Source organism: Pseudophryne corroboree, chromosome 9, assembly GCF_028390025.1.
Source record: "Pseudophryne corroboree isolate aPseCor3 chromosome 9, aPseCor3.hap2, whole genome shotgun sequence".
Classification (NCBI taxonomy): domain Eukaryota; kingdom Metazoa; phylum Chordata; class Amphibia; order Anura; family Myobatrachidae; genus Pseudophryne; species Pseudophryne corroboree.
In genome coordinates this window covers 66,905,534-66,923,592 of record NC_086452.1, presented here as the reverse complement: position 1 = coordinate 66,923,592, position 18,059 = coordinate 66,905,534, and the positions used below count along the sequence as shown (strand labels likewise).

The 18,059-nt window shown below is 47.4% G+C and overlaps 1 protein-coding gene across 4 annotated transcripts in view; it reads left to right on the top strand.

The window, feature by feature from the left end:
• B4GALT2 (beta-1,4-galactosyltransferase 2) overlaps nucleotides 1-18,059 on the top strand; it is a 235,736-nt gene that overhangs the window by 155,099 nt on the left and 62,578 nt on the right. For all 4 annotated transcript variants that reach the window (XR_010186623.1, XM_063939490.1, XM_063939489.1 and 1 more), the window contains exon 3: nucleotides 9,631-9,866. Coding sequence is in view for 3 of the 4 variants with exons in the window: in XM_063939490.1 (XP_063795560.1) it covers nucleotides 9,631-9,866 (236 nt within the window). In the remaining variant the exon portion in view is untranslated. The remainder of the gene's footprint in view (nucleotides 1-9,630; nucleotides 9,867-18,059) is intronic.

The window sequence follows — 18,059 nt, the reverse complement described above, 5'->3', positions numbered from 1 at the left end:
ATAGACGCTGTGCGCATGCGCACAGCGTCTATTCAGTGGAGTCAGAGGGAGAGGGAGCATGCTAGCGGCTCACAGAGCGCTGGGCATGCCCCCTCAGTGACGAAAATGGGGGCGTGGCTCGCGATCGCGGGTCCTCCGCAAAGCCACGCCCCCTTTTCATAGGCCACACCCCTTTTTCGTGAGCTTCGCCGCGCAAGTGTCCCGCTCCACAGAACAGTAAAGTTGGGAGGTATGTAAATGTACACTCAGCAAACTTTTGTATCTGATATATATGTGTATTGTATGTGATGTGTGTGCACAATGGGGGTAATTCCAAGTTGATCGCAGCAGGAATTTGGTTAGCAGTTGGGCAAAACCATGTGCACTGCAGGGGAGGCAGATATAACATGTGCAGAGAGAGTTAGATTTGGGTGGGGTGTGTTCAATCTGCAATCTAAATTGCAGTGTAAAAATAAAGCAGCCAGTATTTACCCTGCACAGAAAATAAGAATTTACTCACCGGTGATTCTATTTCTCGTAGTCCGTAGTGGATGCTGGGGACTCCGTCAGGACCATGGGGAATAGCGGCTCCGCAGGAGACAGGGCACAAAATTTAAAAGTTTGACCACTAGGTGGTGTGTACTGGCTCCTCCCCCTATGACCCTCCTCCAAGCCTCAGTTAGGATACTGTACCCGGACGAGCGTACACAATAAGGAAGGATTTTGAATCCCGGGTAAGACTCATACCAGCCACACCAATCACACCGTACAACTTGTGATCTGAACCCAGTTAACAGTATGATAACGTAGGAGCCTCTGAAAAGATGGCTCACAACAATAAACAACCCGATTTTTTTGTAACAATAACTATGTACAAGTATTGCAGACAATCCGCACTTGGGATGGGCGCCCAGCATCCACTACGGACTACGAGAAATAGAATTACCGGTGAGTAAATTCTTATTTTCTCTGACGTCCTAGTGGATGCTGGGGACTCCGTCAGGACCATGGGGATTATACCAAAGCTCCCAAACGGGCGGGAGAGTGCGGATGACTCTGCAGCACCGAATGAGAGAACTCCAGGTCCTCCTTAGCCAGGGTATCAAATTTGTAGAATTTTACAAACGTGTTCTCCCCTGACCACTTAGCTGCTCGGCAGAGTTGTAATGCCGAGACCCCTCGGGCAGCCGCCCAAGATGAGCCCACCTTCCTTGTGGAGTGGGCATTGACAGATTTAGGCTGTGGCAGGCCTGCCACAGAATGTGCCAGTTGAATTGTGCTACAAATCCAACGAGCAATCGTCTGCTTAGAAGCAGGAGCACCCAGCTTGTTGGGTGCATACAGTATAAACAGCGAGTCAGATTTTCTGACTCCAGCCGTCCTTGAAATATATATTTTCAATGCTCTGACAACGTCCAGCAACTTGGAATCCTCCAAATCGCTAGTAGCCGCAGGCACCACAATAGGCTGGTTCAGGTGAAACGCTGATACCACCTTAGGCAGAAAATGAGGACGCGTCCTCAATTCTGCCCTGTCCGAATGGAAAATCAGATATGGGCTTTTATACGATAAAGCCGCCAATTCCGACACTCTCCTGGCTGAAGCCAGGGCCAGTAGCATGGTTACTTTCCATGTAAGATATTTCAAATCTACCGATTTGAGTGGCTCAAACCAATGGGATTTGAGAAAATCCAAAACTACATTGAGATCCCACGGTGCCACTGGGGGCACAACCGGGGGCTGTATATGTAGTACTCCTTTTACAAAAGTCTGGACTTCAGGAACTGAAGCCAATTCTTTCTGGAAGAAAATCGACAGGGCCGAAATTTGAACCTTAATGGACCCTAATTTGAGGCCCATAGATAATCCTGTTTGCAGGAAATGTAGGAATCGACCCAGTTGAAATTCCTCTGTCGGGGCCTTCCTGGCCTCACACCATGCAACATATTTTCTCCAAATGCGGTGATAATGTTGTGCAGTCACCTCCTTCCTGGCTTTGACCAGGGTAGGGATGACCTCTTCCGGAATGCCTTTTTCCCTTAGGATCCGGCGTTCAACCGCCATGCCGTCAAACGCAGCCGCGGTAAGTCTTGGAATAGACACGGTCCCTGCTGAAGCAGATCCCTTCTTAGAGGTAGAGGCCACGGATCTTCCGTGAGCATCTCCTGAAGTTCCGGGTACCAAGTCCTTCTTGGCCAGTCCGGAGCCACTAGTATCGTTCTTACTCCTCTTTGCCATATAATTCTCAGTACCTTGGGTATGAGAGGCAGAGGAGGGAACACATACACTGACTGGTACACCCATGGTGTTACCAGAGCGTCCACAGCTATTGCCTGAGGGTCTCTTGACCTGGCGCAATACCTGTCCAGTTTTTTGTTGAGGCGGGACGCCATCATGTCCACCATTGGTCTTTCCCAATGGACTACAATCATGTGGAAGACTTCTGGATGAAGTCCCCACTCTCCCGGGTGAAGATCGTGTCTGCTGAGGAAGTCTGCTTCCCAGTTGTCCACTCCCGGGATGAACACTGCTGACAGTGCTATCACATGATTTTCCGCCCAGCGAAGAATCCTTGCAGCTTCTGCCATTGCCCTCCTGCTTCTTGTGCCGCCCTGTCTGTTTACGTGGGCGACTGCCGTGATGTTGTCCGACTGGATCAACACCGGCTGACCCTGAAGCAGAGGTTTTGCCAGGCTTAGAGCATTGTAGATTGCTCTTAGTTCCAGTATATTTATGTGAGAGGCGTTTCCAGGCTTGACCACACGCCCTGGAAGTTTCTTCCTTGTGTGACCGCTCCCCAGCCTCTCAGGCTGGCATCCGTGGTCACTAGGACCCAGTTCTGTATGCCGAATCTGCGGCCCTCTAACAGATGAGCACTCTGCAACCACCATAGCAGAGAGACCCTTGTCCTTGTCGACAATTTTATCCGCTGATGCATCTGCAGATGCGATCCGGACCATTTGTCTAGCAGATCCCACTGAAAAATTTGTGCATGGAATCTGCCGAATGGAATCGCTTCGTAAGAAGCCACCATTTTTCCCAGGACTCTTGTGCATTGATGCACAGACACTGTCCCTGGTTTTAGGAGGTTCCTGACGAGTTCGGATAACTCCCTGGCTTTCTCCTCCGGAAGAAATACCTTTTTCTGAACAGTGTCCAGAATCATCCCTAAGAACAGCAGACGTGTCGTCGGGATCAGTTGGGATTTTGGAAAATTCAGAATCCACCCGTGCTGTTGGAGCACTGCTTGAGTTAGTGCTACTCCGACCTCCAGCTGTTCTCTGGATCTTGCCCTTATCAGGAGATCGTCCAAGTAAGGGATAATTAATACGCCTTCTCTTCGAAGAAGGATCATCATTTCGGCCATTACCTTGGTAAAGACCCTGGGTGCCGTGGACAATCCAAACGGCAGCGTCTGAAACTGATAATGACAGTTTTGTACCACGAACCTGAGGTACCCTTGGTGTGAAGGGCAAATTGGGACATGAAGGTAAGCATCCTTGATGTCCAAGGACACCATAAAATCCCCTTCTTCCAGATTCGCTATCACTGCTCTGAGTGACTCCATCTTGAACTTGAATTTTTGTATGTACAGGTTCAGAGATTTCAGATTTAGAATAGGTCTTACCGAGCCGTCCGGCTTCGGTACCACAAATAGCGTGGAGTAATACCCCTTTCCCTGTTGTAGAAGGGGTACCTTGATTATCACCTGCTGAGAATACAGCTTGTGAATGGCTTCCAATACCGTCGCCCTGTCTGAGGGAGACGTTGGCAAAGCAGATTTTAGGAACCGGCGAGGGGGAGACTTCTCGAATTCCAACCTGTAACCCTGAGATACTACCTGCAGGATCCAGGGGTCCACCTGCGAGTGAGCCCACCGTGCGCTGAAATTCTTGAGGCGACCCCCCACCGCCCCTGAGTCCGCTTGTAAGGTCCCAGCGTCATGCTGAGGCCTTTGCAGAAGCCGGGGAGGACTTCTGCTCCTGGGAAGGGGCTGCTTGCTGCAGTCTCTTACCCTTTCCTTTGCCTCGGGGCAAATATTGGAATCCGCATCGCCTGACCACTGTCGTGTCCATAGACTTCTTCTGGCAGATATGGACATCGCACTTACTCTTGATGCCAGAGTGCAGATATCCCTCTGTGCATCTCGCATATAAAGGAATGCATCCTTTAATTGCTCTATAGTCAATAAAATACTGTCCCTATCCAGGGTATCAATATTTTCAGTCAGGGAATCCGACCAAGCCACCCCAGCACTGCACATCCAGGCTGAGGCGATTGCTGGTCGCAGTATAACACCAGTATGTGTGTATATACTTTTTAGAGTATTTTCCAGCCTCCTATCAGCTGGATCCTTGAGGGCGGCCGTATCAGGAGACGGTAACGCCACTTGTTTGGATAAAAGTGTGAGCGCCTTGTCCACCCTAGGGGGTGTTTCCCAGCGCGCCCTAACCTCTGGCGGGAAAGGGTATAACGCCAATAACTTCTTTGAAATTAGCAGTTTTTTATCAGGGGTAACCCACGCTTCATCACACACGTCATTCAATTCCTCTGATTCAGGAAAAACTACAGGTAGTTTTTTCAGACCCCACATAATACCCCTTTTTGTGGTACTTGCAGTATCAGAGATATGCAAAGCCTCCTTCATTGCCGTGATCATATAACGTGTGGCCCTACTGGAAAATACGTTCGTTTCTTCACCGTCGACACTAGATTCGGTGTCCGTGTCTGGGTCTGTGTCGACCGACTGAGGCAAAGGGCGTTTTACAGCCCCTGACGGTGTTTGAGACGCCTGTACAGGTACTAACTGGTTTGCCGGTCGTCTCATGTCGTCAACCGACTTTTGCAGCGTGCTGACATTATCACGTAATTCCATAAACAAAGCCATCCATTCCGGTGTCGACTCCCAAGGGGGTGACATCACCATTACCGGCAATTGCTCCGCCTCCACACCAACATCGTCCTCATACATGTCGACACACACGTACCGACACACAGCAGACACACAGGGAATGCTCTGATAGAAGACAGGACCCCACTAGCCCTTTGGGGAGACAGAGGGAGAGTTTGCCAGCACACACCAAAGCGCTATAATTATATAGGAACAACCTTATATAAGTGTTGTTTCCTTATAGCTGCTTAAATATATATAATATCGCCAAAAAATGCCCCCCCTCTCTGTTTTTTACCCTGTTTCTGTAGTGCAGTGCAGGGGAGAGCCTGGGAGCCTTCCTAGCAGCGGAGCTGTGTAGGAAAATGGCGCTGTGTGCTGAGGAGATAGGCCCCGCCCCCTATTCCGGCGGGCTCTTCTCCCGGTTTTTCTGAGACCTGGCAGGGGTGAAATACATCCATATAGCCTCATGGACTATATGTGATGTATTCTTTTTAGCCAGAAAGGTATTAACATTGCTGCCCAGGGCGCCCCCCCCAGCGCCCTGCACCCTCAGTGACCGCCGGTGTGAAGTGTGCCTGAGCGCAATGGCGCACAGCTGCAGTGCTGTGCGCTACCTCATGAAGACTGAAAAGCCTTCAGCCGCCGGTTTCTGGACCTCTTCTTACTTCGGCATCTGCAAGGGGGTCGGCGTCGCGGCTCCGGTGACCCATCCAGGCTGTACCTGTGATCGTCCCTCTGGAGCTAGTGTCCAGTAGCCTAAGAAGCAAATCCATCCTGCACGCAGGTGAGTTCACTTCTTCTCCCCTAGGTCCCTCGTTGCAGTGAGCCTGTTGCCAGCAGGACTCACTGAAAATAATAAAACTATCAAAACTTTTACTCTAAGCAGCTCTTTATGAGAGCCACCTAGATTGCACCCTGCTCGGACGGGCACAAAAACCTAACTGAGGCTTGGAGGAGGGTCATAGGGGGAGGAGCCAGTACACACCACCTAGTGGTCAAACTTTTACATTTTGTGCCCTGTCTCCTGCGGAGCCGCTATTCCCCATGGTCCTGACGGAGTCCCCAGCATCCACTAGGACGTCAGAGAAACAATATAACCCACCCAAATCTAACTCTCTCTGCACATGTTATATCTGCCTCCTCTGCAGTGCACATGGTTTTGCCCAACTGCTAAAAAAATTCCTGCTGCGATCAGCTTGGAATTATCCCCAATATGTGCTGATTTGTGTGTTTAGTGTTGCATACTTTTCTGATGTTTGTGTGTTTGTGTTTTTGTGTATACTAGTGTGCATACGTATCATGTGCTGGTTGTGAATGTGTGCTGTATGTCTGTATGCTTTGTGTATGGTGTTTGCTCATTGAATGTGTGTGTGAAGGCTGGGTGTGTATGTGTGTTCTGCGTGTTTTGTTGATGTTTGTGATTTGTGTGTGTTGAATGCAGACTACAGTACATGTTTTTCTGAAGTTTGTGTTTGCATTTGATATGTGTGTGTGTGTTGTTTGCAGGCTGTTTTGTATGTATACACTGCATGTATACTAGTGTGTATACATATGTGCTGGTTGTGCATGTGTGTTGTATGTCTGTATGCTTGTGCGACGTGTGTGCTGTTTGCTCATTTGTGTTGTTGATGTTTTGTGATTTGTGTGTTAAATGCAGTATACAGTACACGTTTTTCTGAAGTTTTGGATTGTCTGTGATATGTGTGTGTTATGTGCAGGCTGTTTTGTATGTATACACTACATGTTTCTCTGATGTTTGCGTGTGTATGTGACATCCAGAAGCCTCCTTTGATTGGATGACGCGTGTTTTTTTAGTTCCTTAATCCCCAGGACAGATTGGTTTTGTATTGGTGTCTTGTTTGTGAGAAATCTGAGCTCCTGCCGGAATAATTAAAGTCTGAACATATTATTTTTTCCCTGGACAATTTAATTAGCTGCTCAGAGATTTGACTTGTGCTATATCATGTTGTATCTTTATATAGCACAGATGTGCTTTCAGTGTACTGATAAATAGGACTAAGTGATGTTTCTAATGCATACATAAATATATACACGCAGATCTGTGCCCAAGGCTCGGGTATCTCTGAAGTGGGAGTGTGCATGTATACACAAGCGGGGCAGATACAGTATATAGCAATTATTTTCTGTATAAGTGTATCAGCCTCCTACGTTCTATCTGAGGATTTCTGATCCGCTTCTCCCTGCAACATGCTTTAGTTCTATGATGTCTGTAAATAAAGATGCACATTTGTTGGTTAGGTATTTGGAAAGGGTGGTAAACGCAAGTTGTTATGGAGCAGACACAGCTGCCCATTTTATCCTCCGAGCTTCTAAAGCCTTTTCCTATCCCATTTTCCCAGTTATACCTAATGTGTTTGTTATACCCCTTTCACACCGGTTACGGTATGAATGGTCGACCATGTTATGGTCGACAGTCATTAGGTCGACCACTATTGGTCGACATTGGCATGGTCGACATGGACACATGTCCGACACATGAAAATGGTCGACGTATGAAAGGTCGACACATGAAAAGGTCGACATGAGTTTTTTTACTTTTTTGGGTGTCGTTTTTTGCGTAAAGTGACTGGGAACCCCAATTAGTGCACCGCGTCCCCTCGCATGGCTCGCTTCGCTCGCCATGCTTCGGGCATGGTGCCTTCGCTTCGCTTGGCACAGATTACCGTTCCAATCGTAGTCCATGTGGATCGTAAAGTATGGAAAAGTTCCCCAAAAGTAAAAAAAACTCATGTCGACCTTTTCACGTGTCGACCTTTCATGTGTCGACCATTTTCACGTGTCGACCATGTGTCCATGTCGACCATGTCAATGTCGACCAATAGTGGTCGACCTAATGACTGTCGACCATAACATGGTCGACCATGTGAACGGATACCTTTCACACCGCCCGGGAATTGGAAACGTGCCCTTCCCAGGTGGGATCTGGAATTGGACCCCTACAGCATGCTTCTCGACCCGGCAATTTGCCGGATCGGTTGCCATAGTGGTGTGGGGGCGGAGCCGGCAGCGGGGACGGAGGCAGTGCTGGGAGATGAGCTCATTTCCGCGCCGCCTATCCCTATTATAGTGAACGGGTCCAGTTCACGCTGCCACTGACCCGGTATTCAACCCGGTAATAACACTGCTTTATTCCCGGGTTGAATAACCGGGTCAGAGGACCCGGGATTTCGACCATGGCCCTTTCACACCACACACCGACCCGTGTCGACCCGGCAATATGCCGGGTTGATACCGGGTTATTTGTGCTCTGTGAAAGGGGTATAAGTAGCCTGTTACCACACACTTAGGGGCTGATTCATGCTTGTAAGTATTTCAAGCAAAAAAGCAAGTAATTGGGCAAAAAAATGTTGCACTGCAGGTGGGGCAGATGTAACATGTGCAGAGAGATTTAGATTTGGGTGGGTTATTTTTTTTCTGTGCATGATAAATACTGGCTGCTTTTACAAGTAGTACTGTCACTGGAAAACTGGATAGTGATGTCACTGTAATACAGGTCAGTGCTGTTACTGGAATACATGTCAGTGTTGTCGCTGAGGGGCAGATGTATTAACCTGGAGAAGGCATAAGGAAGTGATAAACCAGTGATATGTGCAAGGTGATAAAGGCACCAGCCAATCAGATCCTAACTGTTAATTTACATATTGGAGCTGATTGGCTGGTGCCTTTATCACCTTGCACTTATCACTGGTTTATCACTTCCTTATGCATTCTCCAGGTTAATACATCTACCCCTGAAACACTGGACAGTGATGTCACTGGAATATTGGTTAGTGCTGTCACTGGAATGTTGGACAGTGACGTCACTGGAGCACTGGACAGTGACGTCACTATTTATGCATATCCATGATCATCGCTGCACTATAAAACAACATTTATACCTTTAAAAGATATGTACTAAGTAATTCCTTACTCCCGCTGTCAGAAGAAAATGGGAGTTGGTTTCAAAACTCTTGGTTCAGTTTTGACTCAATAATGAATTTGCTTATAAATATTTGGGGAAATGAAATGTAATATATGATTAATTGCTGAAGTATTCGCTAATAAACAATATTTGAACAGAAAAAAAAGCCGATTATGTTGAACCATATTTTGGTGGTGACCCGCAAGTCATCTGTTTATGAATGTCCCTAAACTGCTGTACAAGATACAGAATACGTTCTATTAAGAACCACAAATTTTGAAGCACGGTGACATTTGGGGTCCCAGCTAAAAAATAAATCAAATGGCAGTGCTGGTGGATTATGTAATATTAATGAAAGAGATAAACTCTCCACACTGCTTTAATGAAAGCATATATCTTTTTTTAGTCTGTCAGAAAGCTGCTCAGCCTGTCTCCACCCTCTGACTCTTATACTGATGTTTCCAGCATTAGGTAGGCTGTCAGCATTGATGGAAGAAATTAGCATGATCTACGGTTATCACATTGAGACTTCTTTATCAAGCACCAACATGATACAGTGGTACTTTGTCATTTCTAGATGTTGTAGCCACTCCTGTGGAATTGTTTGGAAAAAGTCCTTAGCACTCAGTGGGGGAGATTCAAATGTTTGAAAAGTCAGTTGGGAGTCTGTTTTTCCCTATCTAATAGACAGGAAAAAACAGACACCCAACCGACTTTTCAAACATTTGAATCTCCCCCAATGTCTCTAACGGGGTAGGAATGGCTTCTGTGCAGTGTGCTTCCCCGGGTGACTGATATGGATCCTTGACAATGTCTTCTCCTTTCTCTTCTCCAGTTGGCCGCCTGCTGATCGAGTTCAGTACCCCCATGAGCATGGAGCGAGTGCAGCGAGAGAACCCTGACGTGACGGATGGTGGAAAATACACTCCGAGTGACTGCCAACCAAAAGAGAGAGTGGCTATTATAATCCCATTCCGACACCGTGAACACCACCTAAAATACTGGCTGCATTATCTACACCCCATTCTGAGGCGCCAGAAGGTGGGGTACGGGATTTACATCATCAATCAGGTGAGATGCATGCATTTTCCCATGTGATGGATGCGGCTTTATTCTAGCAAAAATAACAATAGTGTTACACCCAAACTTGGCTCCTTATGTAGCTGCTTAACAGTACCCCAAAAGCGTCACCACACCTGTACACCGCGGTCTAGAATATAAATGTTAGGTAGCATCATTTGGCGCGCTAATATCACCTTCATATGTTAAAGACAAAGCATAATAAATTCTAAACATGCAAATAGAAAATTCACACACAACATAGAAATAGGGAGGGTGAACCAGATCAGAGAGGTACTAAATCTGCCTAGCGACAGCCAAGACTCCACAAACTTCTCCCCTAACAATCTTATATGACAGAAGAAAACCACAACTAACATTCTCAATCTTAAAGGGTAAACAACTCCAACTCATTAAAGAGGCAATACACAGAGAAACACTGCATGGTTTATTGTTCATATTTATTTCAATTCAAAACCTATTTCTCTGACGTCCTAGTGGATGCTGGGAACTCCGTAAGGACCATGGATGCTGGGAACTCCGTAAGGACCATGGGGAATAGCGGCTCCGCAGGAGACTGGGCACAAAAGTAAAAGCTTTAGGACTACCTGGTGTGCACTGGCTCCTCCCCCTATGACCCTCCTCCAAGCCTCAGTTAGATTTTTGTGCCCGGCCGAGAAGGGTGCACACTAGGGGCTCTCCTGAGCTTCTTAGTGAAAAGTATCGCCTTATAAAAGGGAAGAGTTATTTGGGGTAGGTCTAACAGACCTGGTGGCCACGGCAACGGCTGGAAAATCCACATTTTTACCCCAGGTAGCTTCTCAACCTAAGAAGACGCCGTATTATCAGGCGCAGTCCTTTCGGCCCCATAAAGCGGGCAAAAGGCGCCTCATTTCTGCCCCGTGGCAGAGGGAGAGGAAAAAGGCTGCAGCAAACAGCCAATTCCCACAAAAGCCCTCTCCCGCCTCCGCAAAGTCCTCAGCATGACGCTGGGGCTTTACAAGCGGTCTCAGGCACGGTGGGGGCCCGTCTCAAGAAATTCGAGACGTCTTCCCCTTGCCGTTTCATAAAGTCTGCTTTACCGACGTCTCCCTCAGATAGGGAGACAGTATTGCAAGCCATTCACAGGCTGTATTCCCAGCAGGTGATAATCAAGGTACCCCTCCTGCAACAGGGAAAGGGGTACTATTCCACTCTATTGGTGGTACCGAAGCCGGACGGCTCGCTGAGACCAATTTTAAATCTAAAATCCTTGAACACTTACATACAAAGGTTCAAATTCAAGATGGAGTCACTCAGAGCAGTGATTGCAAACCTGGAAGAAGGGGACTATATGGTCTCTCTGGACATCAAAGATGCTTACCTACATGTCCCAATTTACCCTTCTCCAAGGGTACCTCAGGTTTGTGGTACAGAACTGTCACTATCAGTTTCAGACGCTGCCGTTTGGATTGTCCACGGCACCACGGGTCTTTACCAAGGCAATGGCCGAAATGAGGATACTCCTTCGAAAGAAGGGAGTTTTAGTTATCACTTACTTGGACGATCTCCTGATAAGGGCAAGATCCAGGGAACAGTTGGAAGTCGGGGTAGCACTATCTCAGATAGTGCTGCGGTAGCACGGTTGGATTCTCAATATTCCAAAATCGCAGCTGATCCTGACGACACGCCTTCTATTCCTAGGGATGATCCTGGACACAGTCCAGAAAAAGGTGTTTTCTCCCGGAGGAGAAAGCCAGGGAGTTATCCGAACTAGTCAGAAACCTCCTAAAACCAGGCCAAGTGTCAGTGCATCAGTGCACAAGGGTCCTGGGAAAAATGGTGGCTTCCTATGAAGCAATTCCATTCGGCAGATTCCACGCAAGAACTTTCCAGTGGGACCTGCTGGACAAATGGTCCGGATCGCATCTTCAGATGCATCAGCGGATAACCCTGTCACCAAAGACAAGGGTGTCTCTCCTGTGGTGGTTGCAGAGTGCTCATCTTCTAGAGGGCCGCAGATTCGGCATTCAGGACTGGGTCCTGGTGACCACGGATGCCAGCCTGCGAGGCTGGAGAGCAGTCACACAGGGAAGAAATTTCCAGGGCTTGTGGTCAAGCCTGGAGACATCACTTCACATAAATATTTTGGAGCTAAGGGCCATTTACAATGCCCTAAGCCAAGCAGGACCTCTGCTTCAAGGTCAGCCGGTGCTGATCCAGTCGGACAACATCACGGCAGTCGCCCACGTAAACAGACAGGGCGGCACAAGAAGCAGGAGGGCAATGGCAGAAGCTGCAAGGATTTTTCGCTGGGCGGAAAATCATGTGATAGCACTGTCAGCAGTGTTCATTCCGGGAGTGGACAACTGGGAAGCAGACTTCCTCAGCAGGCACGACCTCCACCCGGGAGAGTGGGGACTTCACCCAGAAGTCTTCCACATGATTGTAAACCATTGGGAAAAACCAAAGGTGGACATGATGGCGTCCCGCCTAAACAAAAAATTGGACAGGTATTGCGCCAGGTCAAGGGACCCTCAGGCAATAGCTGTGGACGCTCTGGTAACACCATGGGTGTACCAGTCAGTGTATGTGTTCCCTCCTCTTCCTCTCATACCAAAAGTACTGAGAATTATAAGACTAAGGGGAGTAAGAACTATACTCGTGGCTCCGGATGGGCCAAGAAGGACTTGGTACCCGGAACTTCAAGAGATGCTCACGGAGGACCCGTGGCCTCTACCTCTAAGAAGGGACCTGCTCCAGCAAGGACCCTGTCTATTCCAAGACTTACCGCGGCTGCGTTTGACGGCAGGGCGGTTGAACGCCGGATCCTGAAGGAAAAAGGCATTCCTGATGAAGTCATCCCTATCCTGATCAAGCCAGGAAGGATGTAACCGCAAAGCATTATCACCGCATTTGGCGAAAATATGTTGCGGGGTGCGAGGCCAATAAGGCCCCGATGGAGGAATTTTCAACTAGGTCGATTCCTGCATTTCCTGTAAACAGGAGTGTCTATGGGCCTAAAATTGGGGTCCATTAAGGTTCAAATTTCGGCCCTGTCAATTTTCTTCCAGAAAGAACTAGCTTCAGTTCCTGAAGTTCAGACCTTTGTAAAAGGGGTACTGCATATACAGCCTCCTTTTGTGCCTCCAGTGGCACCTTGGGATCTCAATGTAGTTTTGGGGTTCCTAAAGTCACATTGGTTTGAACCACTTGAATCTGTGGAATTAAAATATCTCACATGGAAAGTGGTCATGTTGTTGGCCCTGGCCTCGGCCAGGCGCGTGTCAGAATTGGCAGGCTTTATCCTGTAAAAGCCCTTATCTGATCTTCCATTCAGACAGGGCGGAATTGAGGACTCGTCCTCATTTTCTCCCTGAGGTGGTTTCAGCGTTTCACTTGAACCAGCCTATTGTGGTACCTGCGGCTACTAGGGACTTGGAGGACTCCAAGTTGCTGGACGTAGTCAGGGCCCTGAAAATATATGTTTCCAGGACGGCTGGAGTCAGAAAATCTGACTCGCTGTTTATCCTGTATGCACCCAACAAGCTGGGTGCTCCTGCTTCTAAGCAGACTATTGCTCGTTGGATTTGTAGTACAATTCAGCTTGCACATTCTGTGGCTGGCCTGCCACAGCCAAAATCTGTAAAAGCCTATTCCACAAGGAAGGTGGGCTCATCTTGGGCGGCTGCCCGAGGGGTCTCGGCTTTACAACTTTGCCGAGCAGCTACTTGGTCAGGGGCAAACACGTTTGCTAAATTCTACAAATTTGATACCCTGGCTGAGGAGGACCTGGAGTTCTCTCATTCGGTGCTGCAGAGTCATCCGCACTCTCCCGCCCGTTTGGGAGCTTTGGTATAATCCCCATGGTCCTTACGGAGTTCCCAGCATCCACTAGGACGTCAGAGAAAATAAGAATTTACTTACCGATAATTCTATTTCTCGTAGTCCGTAGTGGATGCTGGGCGCCCATCCCAAGTGCGGATTGTCTGCAATACTTGTACATAGTTATTGTTACAAAAAATCGGGTTATTATTGTTGTGAGCCATCTTTTCAGAGGCTCCTCTGTTATCATGCTGTTAACTGGGTTCAGATCACAGGTTGTACGGTGTGATTGGTGTGGCTGGTCTGAGTCTTACCCGGGATTCAAAATCCTTCCTTATTGTGTACGCTCGTCCGGGCACAGTATCCTAACTGAGGCTTGGAGGAGGGTCATAGGGGGAGGAGCCAGTGCACACCAGGTAGTCCTAAAGCTTTTACTTTTGTGCCCAGTCTCCTGCGGAGCCGCTATTCCCCATGGTCCTTACGGAGTTCCCAGCATCCATGGTCCTTACGGAGTTCCCAGCATCCACTACGGACTACGAGAAATAGAATTATCGGTAAGTAAATTCTTATTTTAGATGTCTTTGTATGTTTTAATATGTTTAGTCTAGCTACATATATTTAGATGTAATTGTAATAATAAGCAGTAAAAAATAGGTTTTATTGGAAGATGTAAAACAAATCATATTACAGCCTAATAACTCTGGATTGTTAATGGTATATATTATAATAAGCAGGATTAAAAAATTTTTATTTCATTAAAACATTGCAAACAAAATTGGTTTAAACAAAAAATACCAGTTTAAGCAAAAAAAAAGGGATTTCTCGAACTCTTTAAAGGGGAGACGTTTACCTTCGGCAGTCTGCTGTGACTCCTGGTCGCCAGGGGACAGGTTGCGGAGTCGGGAGCCGTGCCCATTGCGGCCTCACGGGTTGCGGCCTTTTCGCTCAGGTGCAGCCGGGATCTCCAAGACCCTGATACGGAGCCCGTTCTACCCCCGGATTCTGATCGCACCCGGAGCCCGACTGCTGGGATCCCCTTCTCGCCTGCATACTGCGGAGGTGATCGCGGGAGCGTCCAGCCGGACCACGTTAAGAACATCCTCACGGCGGGGAAGCGCCTCCGGCGGGACCCTGTGGTGGTGCGCGCTGATCAGGACGAGAGCTGCGCTGCAGGAGCTGAGCTAGCCGCGGCCTCAGGGAGCCAGTACAGCCCGGGACTTTCATGCTGGGGACCTTGATAACTTCATAGCAGAGAGGTCTTCCACTGTCTACTAGATCTGGGGCCACCTCAGACACCACCGCCTGTGCCTTCCTCTCTCCCACACCTCACTAGAGCATCTGTAATGGTGCTGTGAGCCTCCTCACACATACCACTACCTGGTAGCGGGGTCACACATCCCGCACAGCTCCCCACAGCTGGGTTCATTAACAGTCGACGTGTTGAGGGTGCAGGCAGAAGGGGGAAGAAGCTCACCCTAGCAGGCTTGGTACCGGTTTTCTTTCTGGATAATTATATTGCTGGAGCCATTACAAGGGGCTATGTGTATCCCTTCTGTGACACTGACTGAATTTGTTACTGCCCTAGTCCACTGAAATCCTTCACTTTGTGTTTTCAGGGTGGTCCTTGGATTCTTTTAATTTTCACAACATATCTGCACACCCGGACACCATTGCCCATTGAGCTTTTGAATTGGATCTCCTCTATTTGATTCCCATGTTGCAGCTAATGCTTCTTTGGGCTGTCGCTATGTGATTGCTCCCTGCTGGATATGCCAGTCCTCTAACAGGGGAATGTGCTCATTGTCATCCTATTAGAACATGTTGTCCTCTACAATGGTGTTTTCACCTGCTACCTCCTAATAGGCAGAGGTCAGAAAAGCTTACAGGGGAAAAAAACTCCCGGTCGACAGGTGGTACTACATCTCAGCCAAACCTTCGGTCATATTTATCTTTTTCACCAGCTACGGACCCCCCTACCGCCACATCTTCTGAATCTTGCCTACCCAGCTCACCCAAGATGGTTCAGTCTCCTTCTTCTGGGGATTTACATATTCAGATGTCTCAGCTCAGGGGGGAAATAAGTGAAATTCTGACTCATGTTCGTTCCCTCCCTTCCAAACATGACATGTAAGCCCTTGAAAGTCGGTTAGAAGACTCTCTTCAGACTCAAATAACATCTGTACAGTCTGACATCAAGCACTTAGGAGTTAGGGTCTTGTCTCTGAAGTTGATCCCGTGGGGGATCAGCTGTCCCAGCTTCGTGAAAATATTGCACAACAGGCTTCAGTTACTGCAAAATAAATTAGATGATCTTGATAATAGAGGTTGTCGAAACAATATTAGAGTGCGGGGTCTACCGGAGTCCATGCCCCCATCTGGCCTCATTGATGTCCTTAACAAAATATTCGGTGAGATCATGCACCTGAATCCCAATGATTCAATTGAATTTCATAGAGCTCTTAGACCGAAAGGCTCGGCTAATGACCGCCCGAAAGATGTTATTTGCAGACTCCACTAGTTTATGCAAAAGGACGAGATCCTCCATAAAGTTCGTGCGCTAGACGGCGTTGAGTTCGAATCCAGATCTTTCAAGATTTTTTCTTGGCGTACCCTTCAACAACGGAGATTTAACACAGAAGCCCTACGCAAGAGAGACATGAAATATAGATGGGGTTTCCCCTTCTCCCCGCAAGTATCCTTTTCGTTTTTCTTCTTCTTCAGTCCTGGTATAAGGTTTGTTGTTCTAAATTATACCTAGCGGTTCATGCCTTCAGTCCTAGACAATAACGAACCGTTGATGAGTCGCCTTAATTTTTATGGCTCTCACTAAGGGGGATATCCAATTATCCCCGGTAAAACATTGGGTTTCGAACTTTTTTCCAATGTTTCACCGATTTTTGTTTTTTACAGGCGATCCAGATGGATCGCCTGTAAAAAAGCACAAAAAAAAGCCTTCTCCCGAAAACACTCAGGTTCAGTGAAACCTGCGTGTTTTCATGTGAAACAGCCCCGTTTTCGGACAAAAACAGGCTGTTTCTGGGGATTCTGCTTCGCCTACCGGAGGCAGGTGAAACAAAATCCCCGATAAGCCGGCACGTGCTGCAGTTTATCGGGGCTAATTAGCTAGCCCTCGGCGGGACAATTAGCCCCGGTAATTTACCGGGCTAATTAAATATCCCCCTAAAGGTGTCAAAATGTTATGTATTCTGAAGGGGTATTTTGGGTACATTGTGCGCCTACCGTTATTTATGTACTTTTAATAAATGATCATTTGCCTTCACACGTACAATACACAGGATAACGATTATATAGGGAGTTTGTTGTTTTGCTGACACAGTGTTGACATTTAGAATGTGAACAGCATAATGCCTGCAGCGTTATGCCGACACAGTACTAATGCAAATGAAAGTATTTGAACCGTGTCGACAGTGTACCTTAAAACATGATGCTGTACCATCACATTTAAAGCTATACTGGCGACACGGATAAAATGCTTTCATTAATAACATTATGAGATAGAATCCAAAATATCAGGGACTTCTCAGAGATGAATACAGTGATTGTGGAGGGAGACATTTTCCTGCGCACAGCAGACTTCCTGTCTAGTCCTATTGTATGAAACTGCAGTCTGCCTCTGATAATAGAGTACAATAGCTTAGATTCCACGTTAAAACAATGTGTTAATGGCTTTTTTGTTTCATTGTGGTTGTAATGAGACAGAGCGCTGGTTGCAGGAGGGGTCACTTCCTTAACTGTACGTGGATATCCTAAATTAGTAACCGCTGTCACACCCGAGCTATTCATGTCGTCAGTGCAGCACTCATGGCACCTAGACCTAGAACTGTACATAATCCAGGAAGGTCCAGTCCTTACACAGTAAGCTCCATTTTGTTATTGTTGCTTGTACTTTACTAACTGAAGGAAATTATAGTCTGATCTTTGGACACCCTACACAATGGAAGCAGACAAATTGTGGTCTCACCCAGCATTCCTTACTGTGCGAGGTATCGATGCATCGATGGAGTCACCTATTGAATTGATAAACTGATTATTGATTAATTCCACACAGTAAATGAGACCGACATCCTTGGCCTCTGTTTTCATCCTGTTTCCTTAAGTTTCTTTTTCCTAATAGGCTGGAAACTTGTTCTCTGAACCCATCTTGAGTTGAATTCTCTTAGTACAAGAAGGATGGTGCCGGGCAGTGTAAATTGCAGAGGGATTAGAGAGTAAATACAGCAGTTTTCTATATTACATTCATGCTGTAAAGGTACCAGGATGCTATTTACGTGGGCGTGTGCTGTATACGGGGCCGTCTGATCTAGTTTAATGCATCAGCTCTTTTGCTGCACGGATTGTGTCCGTGGGGTCTCTCCTAATGCTGAGCGGGTGGAGATCATA